The sequence below is a fragment of the Phocoena sinus genome, chromosome 1, assembly GCF_008692025.1.
Source record: "Phocoena sinus isolate mPhoSin1 chromosome 1, mPhoSin1.pri, whole genome shotgun sequence".
Classification (NCBI taxonomy): Eukaryota; Metazoa; Chordata; class Mammalia; order Artiodactyla; family Phocoenidae; genus Phocoena; species Phocoena sinus.
Genome location: NC_045763.1, coordinates 162,488,158 through 162,506,863, shown reverse-complemented (window position 1 = coordinate 162,506,863; position 18,706 = coordinate 162,488,158). Strand labels below are relative to the sequence as shown.

At 51.6% G+C, this 18,706-nt stretch overlaps 1 protein-coding gene across 1 annotated transcript in view; it reads right to left on the bottom strand.

The window, feature by feature from the left end:
- Positions 1–4,316: 4,316 nt before the first annotated feature.
- PARP1 (poly(ADP-ribose) polymerase 1) overlaps positions 4,317–18,706 on the bottom strand; it is a 42,434-nt gene continuing 28,044 nt past the window's right edge. Inside the window, exons 14-23 of the mRNA XM_032639443.1 lie at positions 15,489–15,617; positions 12,376–12,459; positions 10,775–10,897; positions 10,096–10,224; positions 8,521–8,619; positions 7,862–8,014; positions 6,772–6,899; positions 5,927–5,988; positions 5,240–5,354; positions 4,317–4,890 (exon numbers count right to left, since the gene is read on the bottom strand). Of these exons, the coding sequence (XP_032495334.1) occupies positions 4,809–4,890; positions 5,240–5,354; positions 5,927–5,988; positions 6,772–6,899; positions 7,862–8,014; positions 8,521–8,619; positions 10,096–10,224; positions 10,775–10,897; positions 12,376–12,459; positions 15,489–15,617 (1,104 nt within the window). The 3' untranslated portion in view covers positions 4,317–4,808. The remainder of the gene's footprint in view (positions 4,891–5,239; positions 5,355–5,926; positions 5,989–6,771; positions 6,900–7,861; positions 8,015–8,520; positions 8,620–10,095; positions 10,225–10,774; positions 10,898–12,375; positions 12,460–15,488; positions 15,618–18,706) is intronic.

Sequence of the window (18,706 nt, the reverse complement as noted above, 5' to 3'; positions counted from 1 at the left end):
TTTTTTGCGGTACGCGGGCCTCTCACTGTTGTGGCCTCTCCCGTTGCAGAGCACAGGCTCCGGACGCGCAGGCTCAGCGGCTGTGGCTCACGGGCCCAGCCGCTCCGCAGCATGTGGGATCTTCCTGGACCGGGGCACGAACCCGCGTCCCCTGCATCGGCAGGCGGACTCTCAACCACTGCGCCACCAGGGAGCTTCCTGTTTTGACTCCTACCCCAGCAACGACATTCTCTAGAATTTCAGCAATAATGGCCAAGATTTACTGAGGGCATATCAAGGGCAGGAACCACGCTAAGTACTTTACAGGAATTAGCACACATTCTCAGAGCAACTCAGAGGTAGGTACCAAAAGATTTCAGGGATTCAGAATGGCTTGATTCATCTTTCTGTGGCGAAGAGAAAGAGCCCTGGCTGAAAGGGCTCAGATGGCCCTGGGAATACAGGGGCTCTCTCCTTTGGGCTCTTCCCCCAAGCTGAGCCCATCATCGGTTCTCTAGAGGGGGCAACAGTAACCCTCAGAGTTCAGGATCCACTGAACTACGTCCGGGGTGGGGAGCTTGGGGGTACAAATGTAACCTATACTGGCATTTATAGATACTTCATAAACAAGAGTTCAGTTTTATATTTATAGTCATTCTAACCCAACATCTCAAATCCTAGACTCAGGCCAGTTAGGCCAGTTGTCTCCAGCCCCCTATCTGGTTGCTTCAACCATTTCTATACTTGGCCATAAAGCCACAGTTGTTACCTGGAGCTTCCTTCTTCAACTGTCCGTTGCCTGTTTCTTCTGCCCTCAGCCAGAACTGTAGCTGATCAGTTTTTGACCTGCGGAAGTGCCCAAACCTTCGTTCCTGCGGGTCTGAGTCCTCAAAAGTCCCGCCACTGTCATGAGCTGCTGACTTCCACTGACCGCCCCCTGTGGACACGGTGATGCTGAGAAGCGACTGGGCTGCAGACACAGTCCTCCCGACTCTGCGGTCCAGCATCCCAATTTCCCACTTGGTGATCAGTCACTCCAGCCAGTAGAGGAACCCCCTTCTCTGCTTGTGGGGACGGTGGCCTTTCAGGAGCCCCCAACAGCCAGGTAGCAGCTTTATCTTCCAATTCATTGGAACCACTGTTGTGGCCCCTAGGGAAGCATGTCTCCCTCAGGACCTTGGACTTCCAAACCAGCAGAGCTACAGGGGAAGTCTTATGTGCCAAGAACCAGGAGCTACTCCCACTCCACCCCTTGCTTCCCAGACCATAGACTGGTCTCTGATCTTAAGCATATACTGGGAGTGGGATTGACACATACACACTACTATATAGAAAATAGGTAACTAAGGACCTACTGTATAGTGCAGGGAACTCTACTCAATATTCTGTAATGGCCTATATGGGAAAAGAAATCTAAAAAGAGTGGACGTATGTATAACAGCGTCACTGAGCTGTACACGTGAAACTAATAGAGCGTTGTAGATCAACTCTACCCCAATAAAAGTTATAAAGAAGGAAAAAAAGCATATTCTGGGGCCTAGAAGCTCGAGCCCCATCCCCTCAGGGTGCTGCCTCACAGCCGAACCATCAGAAGCCATTCCGCCTTCAGTCAGGCCACTTCCGAGGGATGGCGCCTGTGGCAAAACCCGTGGACTCACGGGCACGAGCCCACTGCTGCGCGCGCCACCCGTGCTGAGATGAGCCCCTCGCCCAGAAGCAAGGCTGCGCAGACAGCACGGTGGTGGAGCGGGGCTAATGTCCAGGTGTCCCCATCACCAGCACCGTCCACCAGTCGGCAACCTCTCACCTGAGGAAAATGTTTGCAGGCCCCATTTTCTTTTTACTTTTCAAAACAAGTCTCCCCAAATCTACCTGCTTATAACCTAGATCCTGGCTTGGCTCCGCTCTCTTAAGCCAGAGAAATGGGCAAACTGAGGCTGCTGTCCCACCTTCCAGGCAGAGGTTCAAAACTGGCTATTAACCCCCAGTAAGTCACGATATAAAAGGCCTTGTTTGAAGTGGTAGAAACACTATTCCTTAAAAAAACAACTCCCGGGCTCCCCTGGTGGCGCAGTGGTTGAGAGTCCGCCTGCCGATGCAGGGGACACGGGTTCGTGCCCCGGTCCGGGAAGATCCCACGTGCCGCGGAGCAGCTGGGCCCGTGAGCCATGGCCGCTGAGCCTGCGCGTCCGGAGCCTGTGCTCCGCAACGGGAGAGGCCACAACAGTGAGAGGCCCGCGTACCACAAAAAAAAAAAAACAGAAAACAAAAAACTCCGGATCTTTGGGGAGTTGAAACGCCGAATTGAAGGGGAAGGAAGTGAGGTCCCTTTGGAAATGTGAACTCCTTAAAGTAGCCGGGTGACAAGGAGCCGCACAGGTTGGAGATAACCGCTCCTGATATTCAGATCTCCGCGGAGAGAAGACACGGTGTCTGCAGCACCTTACACAAGGTGGAAGAGCTTTCAGCGTGAACACTGAACACACGGAGCACACACTCTGCACACGCCACGGGCTTCACTCAGGGGACTCCCTAAAAGCACAGTGCTTCGGGGTCCACCCCAGCGCGAAGTTCCACTTGTGTCAGTACAGCAGCTTCACAGGAGTCCTCTGGGCTGTCGGAGGAGCTGTTCTCAGCCTCCAAGAGACAGCGGCCAGAGAGAAGAGCCAACGCCAAACCCATTGGTTAACACATCAGGTCAATGGGGGGTGCTTCTGCTCAGAAAGTCTAAACCTCGGGCGTGGACTACACCGCGTGGAACGGCGTGGACTGAAACGTGAGCCAAGTGCTGCCTCGGGCAGACGCGGCTGTCGTGCAAGGGCATTTCCAGGCAAAGGCAGGAGGGCTGGCAGCTCCCAGGAGAGGCCGAGGGCAGTACCACGTCTCCCAGAGCACCCTGTGCTTCTGTACGATTTAAATTTTAAACTAACTGCGCACATTTTCGCTGCTACCCGGAATTTTTATAAAGTGAAGAAAGAAAACCAAAATACGAATACTGAATCCTAACATGGCAGGTTCCCTCTTTTACAAGAAAAATGCGGAATCAGAGATGTGAATCTCTCTTTAAGAAAAGAGATCAGTTTTGATTACAGAGAACCTATTAAGCAATCACTCCAGTCTAAAAATACTGTCTAATCAGGTGGGGGTAATTGCCTTTCTCTGTGCTGATAAAAAAGGCGAAGAATACAGAATATTCAGGATCTATGGAGCCCGAGAGAATTACTGAATGGCTGGCTGATCAGGGGCCCTCAGGTCAACGGTGCTAAGGATTTTCATCAAAATTTAAGGACACTGAAAAAACACAAAGACTCCGTTATCAAGTTGATTTGCCCGTATCTGAAATCCGACACCCTAACTTGGGTTTGTGTGGCCCTCAAAGTTTGCTGACTGCAGAAAGTCACAAACATGCCTATGACGGGACACAGCCACAGCTCATAAACTGCACCTACCATTGTAATCACTAAACTGTAGCTCAGCTCAGAGAAAACGTTTTTTCTTCTTTTCTGTCTGGAATGATGTCTGTCCTTTGTTTCTCTGACCAAAGATTCCGGTGCAACTTTGGGTTTGAAACAACAGCTCACTCTGCTGCTTTCTCTTGCCTGTGACTCTACCTTCTAGCCCACACTTCCTGTTCTCCTCTGTAAAAGGTCAAAAGTGTCATAAGATATCATCCTGGCTCTCAGCGAACTTAAATGTAAATATTTGATAAGCACCGCACTCAAATATACAGTGGTAGTATGAGGCGATATAGTATATGTAAAATGGTACTCCACAGAATAGAACGACATGCTGACATGTGTCTTACCACCACTAAGTATCTGATAAACTGAAGAAGAAGAAGAATGCCCTCCTATGTTTGGTTTTCTGTCACTCAGACACGGCACTCCTACTGGGCACTGCCGTTTGTTGCCTGGCACATTCTGTGGTTTCACAAATACGGGTACAAACAATCCCCCTAGTCTTTGTGGACCTTGCACTGTGAAGATGAAAAGATCTGCACTCAGAATGAGACCAGACACACAACACACAAGTACAGAAGCCATTTCAATTTTAATTCAGAATTACTATTAGCCCTTTGGTATTCTGGTGATATAGTTCTAAGTTAGAAGACAAAACTGTTGAGAGGAAAGTTGAGAATTTCAAATGCAACTTAAAATTACTACACTACATATTCTGCGAGCTGCCACGTTCCAGTGTCTCTAGAAAAGGAAAGCACTTTTCGTTTCTAAGTATGAGAAATTGTTCATGTTCCTCCCTTTGGTCTCCCCACACTCCTCACCAAACACCACCAACAAAAAGCTAAAAGGATGACAACAAATGCAAAATAAAAAAGGAAATTTAAATAGTATGAAATTAGTTTTTATTTTAACCTCAAAATAAATGCTTAACATTTTTCCAAAACTAAAGATGAACACTTAGAAATAAGGGCAGAAGATTATTTTTTCCTTCCCTGGGGAAACCAGTGAGGCAGATGTTCTAATGTGGCTTGCAAGGTTCTTTCATTGGACTAGTCTAGACACACAGAAAAACCCTCCCCAACTTTTCCTCTATTGTTAGGTGTACCTACCAGGGTTATGGCTGGAAGGAGAAAAACCCAAAGCAACCCCCGGCCCCACCCCCCGCCCCGCCCCAGCAACACAAACAAGGGATTTGAAAAGTTGGGAGAATCATTTAACATGTGACCTAGTGTTCATATAAAATCCCTTCTAAGGAGGTTTAGTGAAGGTGCTATCCCTCGGCAACTCAGCTCAAGTTTCTGCCTGGTCAGTCGGTACAAAGCACGTCAGGTGAATTCACGCCGCAGTCACTGGGCTGCCACGCCTCACAGCTCACCACAGGGAGGTCCTAAAGTTGAACTTCAGCTTCAGCAGATACTTCAGACTGACCTGAGCAATATCATAGACAATGTACCTGGAGGGGAAGCACGTCAAGGTACAAACGGTTCCACGCGGAGTGCACATGCCGCCGCTCAGCCAGCCTGCCGGCCACACCCTGCAAACCCTCACGGGGGGGGGGGGGGGGGGGGGGGGGGTGGGGGGGGTGGGGGGGGGTGGGGGGGTGAGGGGTGGGGGGGGACGGGACGGGACGACGGCGGGGGGTGTTCAGGTCTCTCACCCCGACCAGGGAGACCACTGCGGGGAACGACACACAACAGGATAGTCTCTAGCCAGCCCACCCCAGGTTAACTGGCTGCATATCAGTGACTCCACAGCCCCAGAACATTCCTTTGGGCTCACACAGCACACTCGTAAAAGGATACTCGTTATACAGTAGACAGGTGTCGTTAACACCAGATGAAATCCCGGTCCCAAGAGGAACCTCTACACCATCCATAGTAATACTAGCTGAAGGGTCAGGGGTAGTTTTGCCTAAGCCTGCAAAACAGAAGGCAGAAGTGATATGATTTGTGGCAACAGACGTTGAAAATGCTCCAGAGAGATGAGATCTATGTGTTCATTTAAAAGACACACAAATCCCATCCCATACTGCATCCTTCTTCCAGACATAAAGCTGTAGGTATATTATCAAGTTCCAGGGTATCAGCCTTAACTGATTTTCATAAGCATAGTAGTGCCCCTGGCCCTCTTTCTGTTGAGAAGAATTCCAAAGCCCTCGGTTCAACTAGTCCGTAGGAGGTCCTAATCATCACGGGCTACGAGCTGCATCAATTCAAGAAGCTCCAGGTACCACTATGCCACCAGAGGCCCCTCAACGCTGAAGCTAAGAGTCAGGTTAAACCCCAGAGCCAGCGCACCCGGTTACTGGAGCTCCAACCAGGACTCTCCTACGGCATTTGCGATGCTAGTGGCAGGCACAGAGAGTCATGTTTTTAAAAAAATGAACCTGTGATAGCTAGCCCCAGGAACTGTGGCTTTGGGGGAAAGAAAGCCCCCTCCCTGTGCCGTCCGGGGAGCCTGGGCTGCAGCAGGTTTCTGAAACACATTACCTTTGACGCTGTGCTTGCCCTTGGGTAACTTGCTGATATGCGAAGCATGCTTCAGTTCATACCTATTTAAGAGAAGACAGGTTCAGAAGAACCTCCAAGGTCACTGGGCTCTCAAACCAACAGTATGACTGGCAGAGCAAGGCCACGGGAGCTGCTGAGATAAACACTCAGAGAACCCAGTCCACCTTCCACGCTAGGAACGCCCTCCTTCTCTGGTTCTAGAAACTGACGGCGCAGCCCCTTTTGAACAGTTCACGCCCGTGATCACTGCCACGGGGCCGCTTTCAGGAAAGGGCCCGTTTAGAGCTGTGGGGTGGCTGGGCGTTCTGGAGGTTTCTGTCCAGCTCACGAACCTGGGACCCCTCCTGGTCTGTTACATAACCCTGCTCTCTTTGGGTTACGGTTGATAGGACCAAGGTGGACCATCAATCCACGCTGGGCCAATCAGACTTCCTCTGCAGGGAATCTGCAACTGGGATTGAGATTCCAGTTCAATCTGAGTTGGTCTCAGACAGAAAATGTACACATCAGCAGGGGGACAGGGGTCATGAGGTGACCATCCTTTGTGCAAGTCAACCTCTCTGTTTCGCAGCCCACAGAAAGAATGGACACTGCCAGTTCCCGAGGCCTGGCTGTATTCCTGTCCTTGGTCTTGTGAGGCGTTCCTGTATCTTGTCTGCTTAACATGCACTGGCGTCTGATACCCACTGCCTAACTGGTGGGTCCTCTTAATCATGGTGGGGAATTCTCAGGATCAACCCCCAGCCAAGGGAAGCCCTCCTTCCTACAGCTCACCCCATCCACCCCCATCAAGCGCCACCAGCCTCAAAGCCAGGGTTACTCACATGTTTCCAAGGGCAACTTCTCCCAACAGGATTAAGCCTATCGGGTCTCCCTGGGATGTGTGGCAGTAGTTGGCACTCTTAGAGACCATGTCGGCGAAATAGATCCCCTTACCAAACATGTAGCCCGTCTGGAGGGATGGAAAAGGGACAGCTGAAGACCTTCTCACGGGAAGTTAGCAGCACCACCTACTGACTGCGTGTCCCCACTTCCCACAGTGCCCCCGGCAGGCGGTAGAGGCCCATGCTCTGGAGCAGGCTGTTCAGATCCCAGCTCTGCCGGGTACCCAGGGGCTGGGAGAAGTTAGCTAATCTCTCTGGACCCCACTTCCTTCTCTGAACTGGGGGAAAGCACCCCAGGGGGCTGCTGTGAAAATTAAATGAGTTAATAACAGCTTCTTAGGCCAGGGCCTGGCACGTGTGAACACCCAGTAAACATGGCTATTATATTTATTCCTTTTGGTAAGTGAAAACGAGGTTCAGAGAGGTTAGCGCGTTTGCTACCACACAGCACTCATGAGTCCGGTCATTAAGCCTCTTTGCTCCCCTCTTTTTACAAGTACAAAACGAGGGGCTTGGAAGACGAGGTGCTTGGAAGACTATTCCTAAGTCCCTGCCTGGTGGGTCACGTCTATGACCCAGCAGGTGACACAGCCATCGCTCAGGTCTGGGTCAGGCTCTACTCATTTATCGGCACATTTCACCGAGGCATATGCTGAAGCTCAAGGAGGTCCCCCGCTGGGAGGTGGGAGAGGCAGGTCTGAACTCAGTCTGGCCTGCGGCCAAAGTCTGCTCTCTGTCAGTCAACACACCCAATTAGCTTTCAAAGCAGGGCCTGGACACTTACTTCCTTTGTTCCAGAAACTCTGCTTGATATGTGTACGGCTACGCTCTCAATAGTGAGGGTCAGGAGAGGGACATCTGGCAACGTTCACCTTATCAACCGTGGCTACACCTACATCTTTAAACAAGGCCCCTTATTCATCGGGGCATGTGCATTTCTCACGCAAGTACCCACAAAGCTCTGGTGGAGACAGCAGCAGAAACAGGCACTGCCCCCCACCTCCCCACAGCTCCCGGGCCAGGCACGTACCACAGGTGCTTCAGGTGGGGCTATCCGGAGACCCTGGGACAGGATCCCGGCGAAGTTGGTGGTCCTGGACCCGTGCCACAGCAACCTTCGGTTATGCAGCTGCTTAAACGGCTTGTAACGCTGGCTCTCTCCTTCACGCTCTATCTTAAAGATCTGGTCGGAGCATTGAATAAAGAAGAGAGGCAGGAGGAACCACTTGTCACTCTGGTTAACTGGAGATCTGACTAGACACAGGAGAACCGACCAGCTGTCTGTCCCCAGAGCTGGAACACTGTAAGGCCTTCTGCAGTATGCAAGGTGTTTCAATCAGGCTGGGACGGAGCAACGCTGCTACTCAAGGTCCCATTTAGCAGAGACCAGCTATTAAAATTAATGCTACGTGGAGGTGCACACTTGAGGCACTTTATTTTGGATCTCTGATAACTGTTCTGATTGCAAAACTAGGTTTTGGGGTAGGAAATGTCTTTTAAAAAACAGAATAAAAAGCCAACCCCAAACCATAGGACTATGAACTTCTGTGTTCCACAAACAACCGAGTCACTTCCTCTGGTGATTTAAAGCAAAGTTAACTGCTCCTTTCTACCCAGGCCCAGGTCGGAGGAATGAGCAGGGAAGAGCTGGCAGGACACAAAGGGGGCAGAGGGAGGAGAGAGCCTTACATCCACGACTTCCAAGTCATATGCGTTGTGTGTGGTCGCGTGAGTGTTCTTAACATACTTCCTAATGATCTCAGCCTCTTCAGAATCTTTGTCCACCACCTAGAAGGAAGGCGCCTGGAAATTAGAGCAAGGGAGACCCCAAGAGAGCCGCACAGAGGCAGGAAGAACAATCACAGGCTCAGCTGATGCACAGGTAATAAAGGGCCCACGTGGAGCCCGGGCGGGACGGAGCCAGCCTGTGTTCCGAGCCCTACCACGCTCGCTCCGGGGCAGGTGCCAGGCCAGTGCCCCCACCTCCCCAGGCATCGGCTTCTTCATCACCTATCTGGATGAGCCCAGTGTTCCTTCTGCCTTAAAACCCTGCGCTTTGGGATATCGGGAAAGCTAGAAACACGGGGCTCACCGTCTGGGAAGAGGGAACCTCTAGAACAAGGAGCCGGCTCTCAGGTAACACTCCAGCTCACCAAGAGTTAAAACATCGGGGCCAGGAGACACCCTGCAGTCAAGACTTGCAATGAAAAGCAGCAGGGATCCCACGGACTACAGGGGTTTTGACGATGGGGATGAATGCTCCATCTCTTCTGGATCCTCAGGGCCGTGCACATCACGGCTCAGAGCAAACACCCACCAAATAACCATCAAGTAATGGAATCTCTGCCTAAATAAATGGGTGTGTTATGGGAAATACGACGTGTGTTCTCTTACATTTTCATACTCTTATCCAAAGTTAAGAGAATTCAGGAATTCTGGTCTTCCTCATTGCCTCTTAATTAAAGGGCTTCAGAATCATAGATGGAGAGAATAACAACCCCTTCACGAAGAACCAGGCCGTTTGGTGTCCTACCCTGCATACACCCACAGACCTGTATTTTGTCCTAAGCACGGAGCAAAGACTCTTTCAGTGACGTAAACACACGACACCAGGCTCAACAGATCCTGGTGCACTTGAACCTCCTAACACTGCAGGGAAGGACACGGGGGCTGAGGAAGAGAGATGTGAGACTGGGCTCAAGGCCAGGGCAAGCTCGGAGCTGAGGCAAAAATTTCTCCTCCGGGTGGCCTAGGCAGGGTGATTGCTGCCCAAGCCTCCAGCACACCCAAGTTCAACGACTATGTGCACCAGTCGAAGAGCCACTTCGACTCCAGAGGACATGAACCCAGGCACCATAGTTTTATTACAGCTGCCGTCAGGCACTTCTACGTCTCAAGCAGGATACCAGTAACAGATCCTGCAGAGTTCACACCCCAACAACCTCCAGAAACAGAGACCCTCTCTAGATTAAGGGGAAAAACAAAACTTTAAGGCCCCACAAAAACAGGTCTTTACACTCAGTTGAGGCCGCGACTTGGAAGCCTGCCTCGCAAACAAGGTGCTTCTTTACCGGTGAAATGCTCTGAGGTTCTCAGAGTATCACAAGCCGCAACACCTGGGAACCTGTTAGGACGGTCAATCCTCGGACCCCAGCAATCTGTTCTAACAAGCTCTCCAGGAGATGCTGACGCGCATTCAAGTTTGGGGACCACTGCTCTTGGGATGAAGGGTTTGGATGCTTCAGAAAGGGCGGGCCCTGTTACCATAATGTCAGTTCTGAGCTTCTCATAGTTGACATCGACGGGGTCCTTGCTGCTGTCATCAGAACCACCCCTGAGCAGACTGTAGGCCACCTCGATGTCCAGCAGGTTGTCGAGCATTTCCACCTTGGCCTGGAGGCACACAAGAAAAACCCTGAGCTAAGGACCAAGGTGAGGGAGAAAGACTCACCCAGGTAACGTCCAACACAGAGGGTGAAGAGGTGCCTCCTAGCTGCTCAGCGACAGCCCGCCATCCGTTCACAGATGAACACGCCTAAGGATTTCTGGAATGCTAAGGAGGCTGGGAGAAGAGGCAGAAGCCACACCGTGATGGTAAGAACGGGCTTTCTTCTTGCACGCGCCGGTTGACAGGCGGGGACTGATCACTGGCTCCCTTATGAAGCAGGGAGGGAAAGCAGGGAGGAAGACGCTCCCTCTCTCCTAAGGCTCCTTTTCCCCAGACTGACGTGGTCCAGGAAGGGCAGGAAAAACCAACCGTTCTACCCTCGGGCAGGCTCCTAATACGGGTAGAAACCCCACTTCAAAACGAGGGCCCAGTGGTGGGCCTCCAGCACTGGCCGCTGTCCTCAGGGATCGTGACAAGGAGGCGCAGTGGAACAGGAGCGACACCCAGCCCTGCAAAGCCCGGGACCCGGGGCTCCCTGCTGGACCTCGGTGCTACCTGCACGCTGTCTGAGTTGCTCAGGAGCGGAGGCTTCTTCATCCCGAAGTCGTGGGGGATCAGGGTGTAGAAGCGATTTGAGAGATCCAGGATCTGGGAGTCGCTGCTGCCCTGGGACAGTGCCTTTCGGAGAGGGGACAGAGGGAACAGACTGAAGCAGCACCGAGTCCCCAGCACCTGGCTGGGCTTTCTCCCCTGGAAGCTGGGTGCCGCAGCCGAGTCCCGAGGCAGCCCGCAGTGCACACAGGCCAGGAAACCTCCTTCCTGGGGTGTCACTCAACTGGGCGGTGGCAGGATCTCACCCTCCAACTGTGCGGCTTGGCACACACGGGGCTTCTCGTACACAACTTCACTTGTACAGAGAGCTGTGTAGTTACAGACACACAAACCTCCACCACTCCGCAAAACGTCACCTGCGGCATCTAGGTGGTGGGCTCATAGCTTTCAACTTTTTGTATGTTTGTAAACATTTCATAATAAAGTGTTGAAAGGGAGAAAAAACCCCCACTGCTACCAAATTCAGTCAGGCCCCTTTGGCCACTGCCCTTCATCTTTAAGGTGGGGAATTCGTCTTCGGTGCCCCCGGGGGGCCAGGGCCAGGCACAGAAAGGCGAGCCCCTCCCTATGCTGCAATGCCAATTAGCGCTCTATGCAGAAGGTGCTCAGTAAATGCACAAAGAAATGGAGGAGCTGGACTAGTCACTGCATACTCGGCAGACACCCTAGGGGTCTACAGGACGGCAGAGGGGCAATGACTCGGCACCCTGCAGGCACGAAGCTCTAAGTCCGCTTCTCACTGTGACACGGGCTTGTCCACACCCTAAACATCTGCCTGTACTGCAGTCTGCTCTGTGCTGTGGGCAAAGGACACCACCCCAGCCCCTCCGCCTCAACATTCTGGAACAGGAAAGAGCCTGGGCTGAGGAAAGCCTTCCAGGTCTCAGGCAGTGGGTACCAAGGAAAGGGGTCACGGCTCAGGACCGGCTGTAACCAGACTGAATTGCTACATTTCAGGGCCTCCTCTCCAGCACCAGCCAGAGCCCACCTCCCTGGTCCCACTTGAGTTTCCTGTTTGCTTTTCTTCTTTCACACGCCACTCCCAAATACAAGTGGAACCCTCCAGCCCCTTCAGGGCAGAGGCTTAAATCAGGCTCCGGGGACTGGGGGACGTTGGAGATGCTCAGCAAACTGATGTTGAATGAACATAAATGAAAGAAAGACAATATTTAACTTCCTATTTGATGATTTCCTAGTAACTGCAAAATGAACTCAGCTTCTCTTAAGGGCACACAAAATAAAAATCAGAACATTTCTATGAGGCAGGAGAACGAAATTCCTCATTAGGTGTATAGGGAGTTTACTGCATAGCTGATAACTGAAAACACTGCTAAATCATCAGTACTGTGACCACCTTTTCGCAAGTGGCAGGCACTTGTCATACTTGTTGAACTGAAAACATCTAAATCATCATGAATCAGTATGCCTGTTTCATGTAACCTTGAGTAAATGTACTGCTGCGTGCTCTCCTCCGCCCCCCTGCCGTGACAGCCCAGCCAGGACACCCCCTGGGCAGCTGGAGGAGAGGTCGGTCCCTCGCTTACCTGCTGGACCTCACTAAGGATGGAGTACGCAGCCTGGATCTGCCTTTTGCTCAGCTTCCCCAAGGGCATCTTCTGAAGGTCAATCTGAGGAGACAGGGGTATTTTTCCCTTTGAAAGCACTGTGCAGGGAGATGATGGGAGAGCCGGACCAAGCGGCACCCCAGGCCTCCTGGGCCCTTACAGAAGCAGTCACAAGTCTTTCTGGTCCTCCCGGGGACACCCGGTGACCCAGCTCCACAGGCTTTGCAGCCTCGCCCCCACTGCAGGGGGGACAGGAGTCTGTGAGGGAAGATTCTGGCTCACTGCCATTTGCGGCAGGGAAAAGCCAAGCAGGGCTCGCCCACCCCTGCACTCAGTCTGAAACAGCCCCACGCTTCTGGAAGAAGGTGACACAGCAGGACTCCCATCTAATTCCAAAGTGAGGACGAAGGTGCACCCTCCCTGGGGTCTCAGAGCCAAGGCCATTCCCACCCGGAAAATAAGAACCATAAAGCGGTGAGAATTATTTTTCAGAGGACACACCCCTGAACATACATGCTTACACCAAATCAACAGTGTGCCCTTCGAATCGGTCACCCCAAAGGTTAAACATCCGTCCCTACGACAGTGCTGCTTACAATACCTTGGGAACCAGCATCCAGGGAGGTGGCAAGCTGGCTGCAGCGGCAGAAGCGTGAACTCTGGGGGCCGAGGCCTGGTTGCCAGCTAGCGGGCGAGGCACCCGCTCCCCGTGGGAGCGACCTGCCCGAACGCTGCCTCGGCCCCTCTCCCGCCTCAGTGCCGCGCGGGGCCCCTCACCCTGAAACCGGAGCCACTGTCTCCAGGGCTGTTCCCAGTGGACCCTCTGAGCTCCTGGCCCCAGCACTGCACCTTGCCCATCTTGACATCTCCAGCACCTGCAGGGCCTGGAACAAAGACGGCTGGAAAAGCACTTGAGAGATGAGACCACTATGCCGATTACATGAAACAGGATGTGAAAGTGCTCACGGCCCATCAGGAACCCATCAGGGGCCAGTGGTGACAGCGTCTAATGATGACAAGCTACGGCACGTCAGCGTCTCCGTACCCTCAGTACTGTCCATCCCCAGGGGAGAGCCGGTTTCTCGGAAGAGTTAAATAGTTGGCGCTCAGTCCGGGGAAGGAGGTGGATAATGTATTCTGAGCCAAGACCACAGTAAAATCAAAGAACAGAGTGACCTTAGCATGGACTGAGTTGGCTCTAAAGCAACTCTAAAGAAGGAACTCCGGAAGATGCTCTGACCAAGGGCAGTGTGACCAGAGTGAGAGCACATGCTCTGAGGGGAGCGACTTCCCTGAGCTGTCTCATTTCGGTGTTTATTTAAAAAAAGACCTGGTCTCTGTAACCGACACCCTCAACACACACACACACACACACACAAAGGCCACAAGAACAGGAACAGGGCTCAACCAACACAAGCTGCCTCCCCTCCCAACTGTGGGCTGGGGGCAGGGGCTCCACAGCAGCTGCGTTTAGGGAGAAAGTGAAAAGTGGGAGAGATGCCTTGGGGTCAGGGCACTGAGAGCCACAGCTGCAGCCAGAGGGAGGCTTCGAGAGCGGTAGCCAGGACTCTGGATACAGCACACACTCTCCTGACCTCAGCTGGGATTCTGCTCTGGGCTCAGGACTCACCCGCCTTACAGGGAGCGCTCAGTTCCCCTGGGCACCATGTTTACTCGTCTACCTGGCCACCCAATCCCACGTAGAGCCCGTCAGGCTGGGAGCGGGCGCCCCACTCTCCATTCTCAACACAGGCTGCCTTCCAGCAGCAGGCCCCTGGCCCTCTGCCTCCTGCTTATCAACTAGTTCCCTGTCTTGAGTGTAAAACAAGCTAAAAAAAAAAAAAAAGTCATTTTCACAGAAAGAGACTGGGTCTGATCACAGTTGAGAAATTCTATGAATCACAGATAAGCCAGAGCACAGGAAGCCGGAAATGATACGTGGGACATTTCTTTTGAAACGTTCATGAAACGGAGTTGCCTCCTGCCCTCCTCCCCGCCTCCGCACATCTCACTGCCAGCATTCCTGGGGAGCCCACCCACAAGCTGTTCAAACTAGTCAGACCTCCCAGACAGAAGTCGGGTTGTTTATCTGTTTGAACAAGACATCCGCACAAGCCCTGGCTATCTTCAAACCCATTAGGGGTTTCCTAGGAGGTGACCCAACACTCAGTTTTCTAACAACAGTGGAGCCTGAGCAGTCCTGCCAGGCTGAGCTCCAGACACGGAGATGCGGGGCTGAGGAAGAGAGGCTGCCAGTGGTTTATACCACTCAGATTCGTTCCGCCCCCTTCCAAGGCTGCCTGGAGCCTCTAGGAAGGCCCTGGGAAGAGGCAGGGAGGGAGCCAGCCGGCGAAGGGGCGTAATGGCCAAGGCCGATCTGCAATTCTTGCTCTCTCGGCTGGTCCCTGCTTGTGTTTCAGAGGAGCCTGAAGCTTCTGGGCTCGGTGGCTGGAGAAGAGGGGAGAGTCTGTTTGCCAGCCAGACACCAGCAGCGCCTGGACGACCTCTGTGGGAATGCCCCTTGGGTTAGCACTCAAGACCTCTGATGCCAGAGGCAGCAAGAACAAGGGGCCCTTCTGCACTCATTTCCCAGGCAAACAAACTGAAAACGACTGGCCTTGGCCAGGGTCCCCACCACTTTTCCTGGACAAAAACAAATACCATCACCCCCATCCCACCCAGCCCAATCTCTCCTTAAAAACAGCTGGTATGAATTTTATCTGATGAAGCAAGTGTCAGAAGCTCTCTGCATTTCTGTGCATGCTGGTTACAGCAGTTCTTTTACCGTAAGTGGGCTATGTCTTGGACTTCCCATGACAGCCCCAGGTGGCCCCTTTGGTTGGGCCACGAAAGACCATGCCCACACTCCATCATGGCAATGAGGGGAAAAGTGCAAGTGGGTCTAGGGACCCAGGGGACAACACACCATCTATTTCACAGCAGGCCAACGATCCTCTGCAAAAGAGCATGCACCCCAGGCCTCAGAGCTCCTGCATGTCTCAGGCTGAGGACCAGCCACCAAACTCGTTGCCAACTCGGCACTCAAATCAACCCCAGCAAACGCTCACAAATAAAACAAGAAGTGCAGTAACCTCATACTCCACCATGGCTTTCTTCATACTTTCCACATCAAAGATCATCTTAATGAGGTCCTGCACTGGCTTGGGGAGCTTGGACTTGGTGCCAGGGTTTACCGTCAGCTTCTTTACTGCCTCTTCATCCTTTAGGGAAAAAGAAAACCAGGAAGGGACACAATTAAACAACCTAAGCAAAGTGGTGGTGGTGTTTGGCAGAGAAAGGACACAGGATGGAGCGCCACCAGCCAAAAAAAAAAGCTGAGTGTTAATCAAAAAGGCTTGGCATTAGTTGCCAGGAGAAGCATGTATGCATGTGTACAGGACCAGATACTTGCTGTGCACCCCTCCAGGTCCTCTTGGCTGCTCCAGATTCTTACTCCAGACGCCACTGAAGCATCCAGCTCTGTACAGGCAGACCCACAGGCACCCACACTCCCCTCATGCCCTCACCTCCTCCCTCACTGCCTTCCATGCCGGGGGTGCTGGTGCCCTGTGCCTGGGAACCTGCCCGGGGCCCATTCCTGACCAACCTGGAAGTGCTGGGCAGCTATGAGGGTGATCCTTGGACCCAGGGGACACTGGACTGATGGACAAATCTTGTCTCCTTTCTTCTCTTGCCCTGCCTCCCCAAAGACTGAATCCACACAGCATTCTCTATAGTGCCAGAGGACCACGCTAACAGTCCGACTTCCCGCCAGGCAGCTAAAGCGCATCCCAGCATCAACCCTCCCAAGCCTGTACCCCTCACCCCTGTTCCCTGGGACTGCTCTTCCCAATATTCTACTAGCACAGGACTTCACCCCTGCCATCTGGGGAATCCAGGCTGAGCCAAGACCCGGCTATGCTGAAAACGCCTTAACCCTTCTCACGTTTGAACCCACAAGGGCAGGGACTATGACCATCACGGTGTCCCCTAACAACTAACGGTGTTTGGTATTTGTTTTGAATGAAGGCAACTGGCACTGGGCCTTGAGCCTGGAATCTGCTTGGCTTAACAAAGCTGCAGAGAGGAACCTGTGTGCTAGTGTTCAGGGCTGCTGCTGTCAGGGGCACAATACATCTACTCTTGATGCTGAAACACAAGTCTTAGATGCATTCTTATCCTCTAGCTCAGTGGTCCCCCATCTTTTTGGCACCGGGGACCGGTTTTGTGGAAGACAATTCTTCCACGGACTGGAGGTGGGGGCATGGTTTCGGGATCATTCAGGCGCGTTACATTTATTGTGTACTTTATTTCTATTATTATTACATTGTAATAGATAATTAAATAATTATACAGCTCACCATAATGCAGAATCAGTGGGAGCCCCGAGCTTGATTTCACTTGCCACTCACAGATAGGGTTTTGATATGAGTCTCCAATCAACTGATTTATGATGGTCTCTGTGCAGTCAAACCTCTCTGCTAATGATGATCTGTATTTGCAGCCGCTCCCCAGCACTGGCATCACCGCCTCAGCTCCACCTCAGGTCATCAGGCATTAGATTCTCATAAGCAGCGTGCAACCTAGATCCCTTGCGCACGCAGTTCGCAGTAGGGTTCGCACTCCTATGAGAATCGAACGCCGTCGGTGATCTGACGGGCGGAGCTCAGGCGGTAACGGGAGCGATGGGGAGCGCCCGTAAATACAGATGAAGCTTGGCTCGCTGGCCTGCCCCTCACATCCTGCTGTGCGGCCCGGTTCCTAGTAGGTACTGGTCCATGGCCCAGGGATTGGGGACCCCTGCTGTAGCTGTAACTTCACTGAAGGCAAACTATTAGTATGTTAAAAAGCCTTATTTAAATACGTATACTCTGTGACCCGGTAACTCGATTTCTAATGATAACAAGCACAGAGTTAAGTATATCAGCATCATTACAGCAAATACCTGGAAATAATCTACGTATCTGATTGGGGCATGGGAGGGTGTTGTTTGGTAAATCACAAATAATGGCCACCCACAGGATGGAATTCTATACAGACTTAAGAAATGATGCCCTAGTTCAGTGCAGTTCAGTACAGTAGTCACTGGTTTTGACACGTGGCCACTCTGAATTGAGCTGTTGTAAGAGCTAAAAATACACCAGCTCTCAAATATTCAGTTAAAAAAAAAGGTAAAAATATCTCAATGATATTAGTATATCAAAATGATAATATTTTGGATATTCTGGGTTAAACGCATAACTAATATTAATTTCACTGTTTCATTTTGCTTTTTAAAATGTAGCTACTAGAATATTTAAAATTGCCTAAGTGGCTGCCTATCTCTCTCTGTTGGACAGCATTGCTCTAGAAGACATGGGGAAATGCTCCTAGAACAGTAAGGCCAAAAGCTGGTGGTGAAAATACAGTATGTAAGGAAAGACTCCAGTGTTACATTGGGGAAAAGTAGCTGTGAAGTGAAAGAAGTATATAAAGACATACACCATGATTTTAATTCTTTGTGCCTCTGTCGTTCTCAAAATTTTCTAAAACAAATACAGTGGACCCTTGAGCAACTCAGGGACTAAGGGCATTAACCTTCTGTGCAGTCGAAAATCCGAGCATAACAGAGTTGGTCCTCCATATTCCTGGTTTCTCCCTATCCTCAGTGCTGCATCCGTGGATTCAACCAACCACGGGTTGTGTGGAACTGTAGTATTTACTAATGAAAAAAATTCCACACGTAAGTGGACCCATGCAGTTCAAACCTGTGTTGCTCAACTGTATATATTTTTTTTTTTTTTTTTAATTTTTATTTATTTATTTTTGGCTGTGTTGGGTCTTCGTTTCTGTGCGAGGGCTTTCTCCAATTGCGGCGAGTGGGGGCCACTCTTCATCGCGGTGCGCGGGCCTCTCACTGTCGCGGCCTCTCTTGTTGAGGAGCACAGGCTCCAGATGCGCAGGCTCAGTAGTTGTGGCTCACGGGCCTAGTTGCTCCGCGGCATGTGGGATCTTCCCAGACCAGGGCTCGAACCCGTGTCCCCTGCATCAGCAGGCAGATTCTCAACCACTGCGCCACCAGGGAAGCCCTCAACTGTATATATTTTTGAAATGGGAAAAATAAACTCACTAGGGGGCACTGCTGAGTTAGACCAAGTCTGTGCAACTCTAAACTCCCAAGTTCTCCACCTCAACATTATACAAGAGCTAATTTCTATTTTTAATGGTAGAGCTCAAGACACTCTCTATAAACTAGAGAATTCTCCCTTTAAGACATGTTAGGCCTCAAAAATTTGGAATTAAATCTGTACCATCTACAAATCTCTTTCTT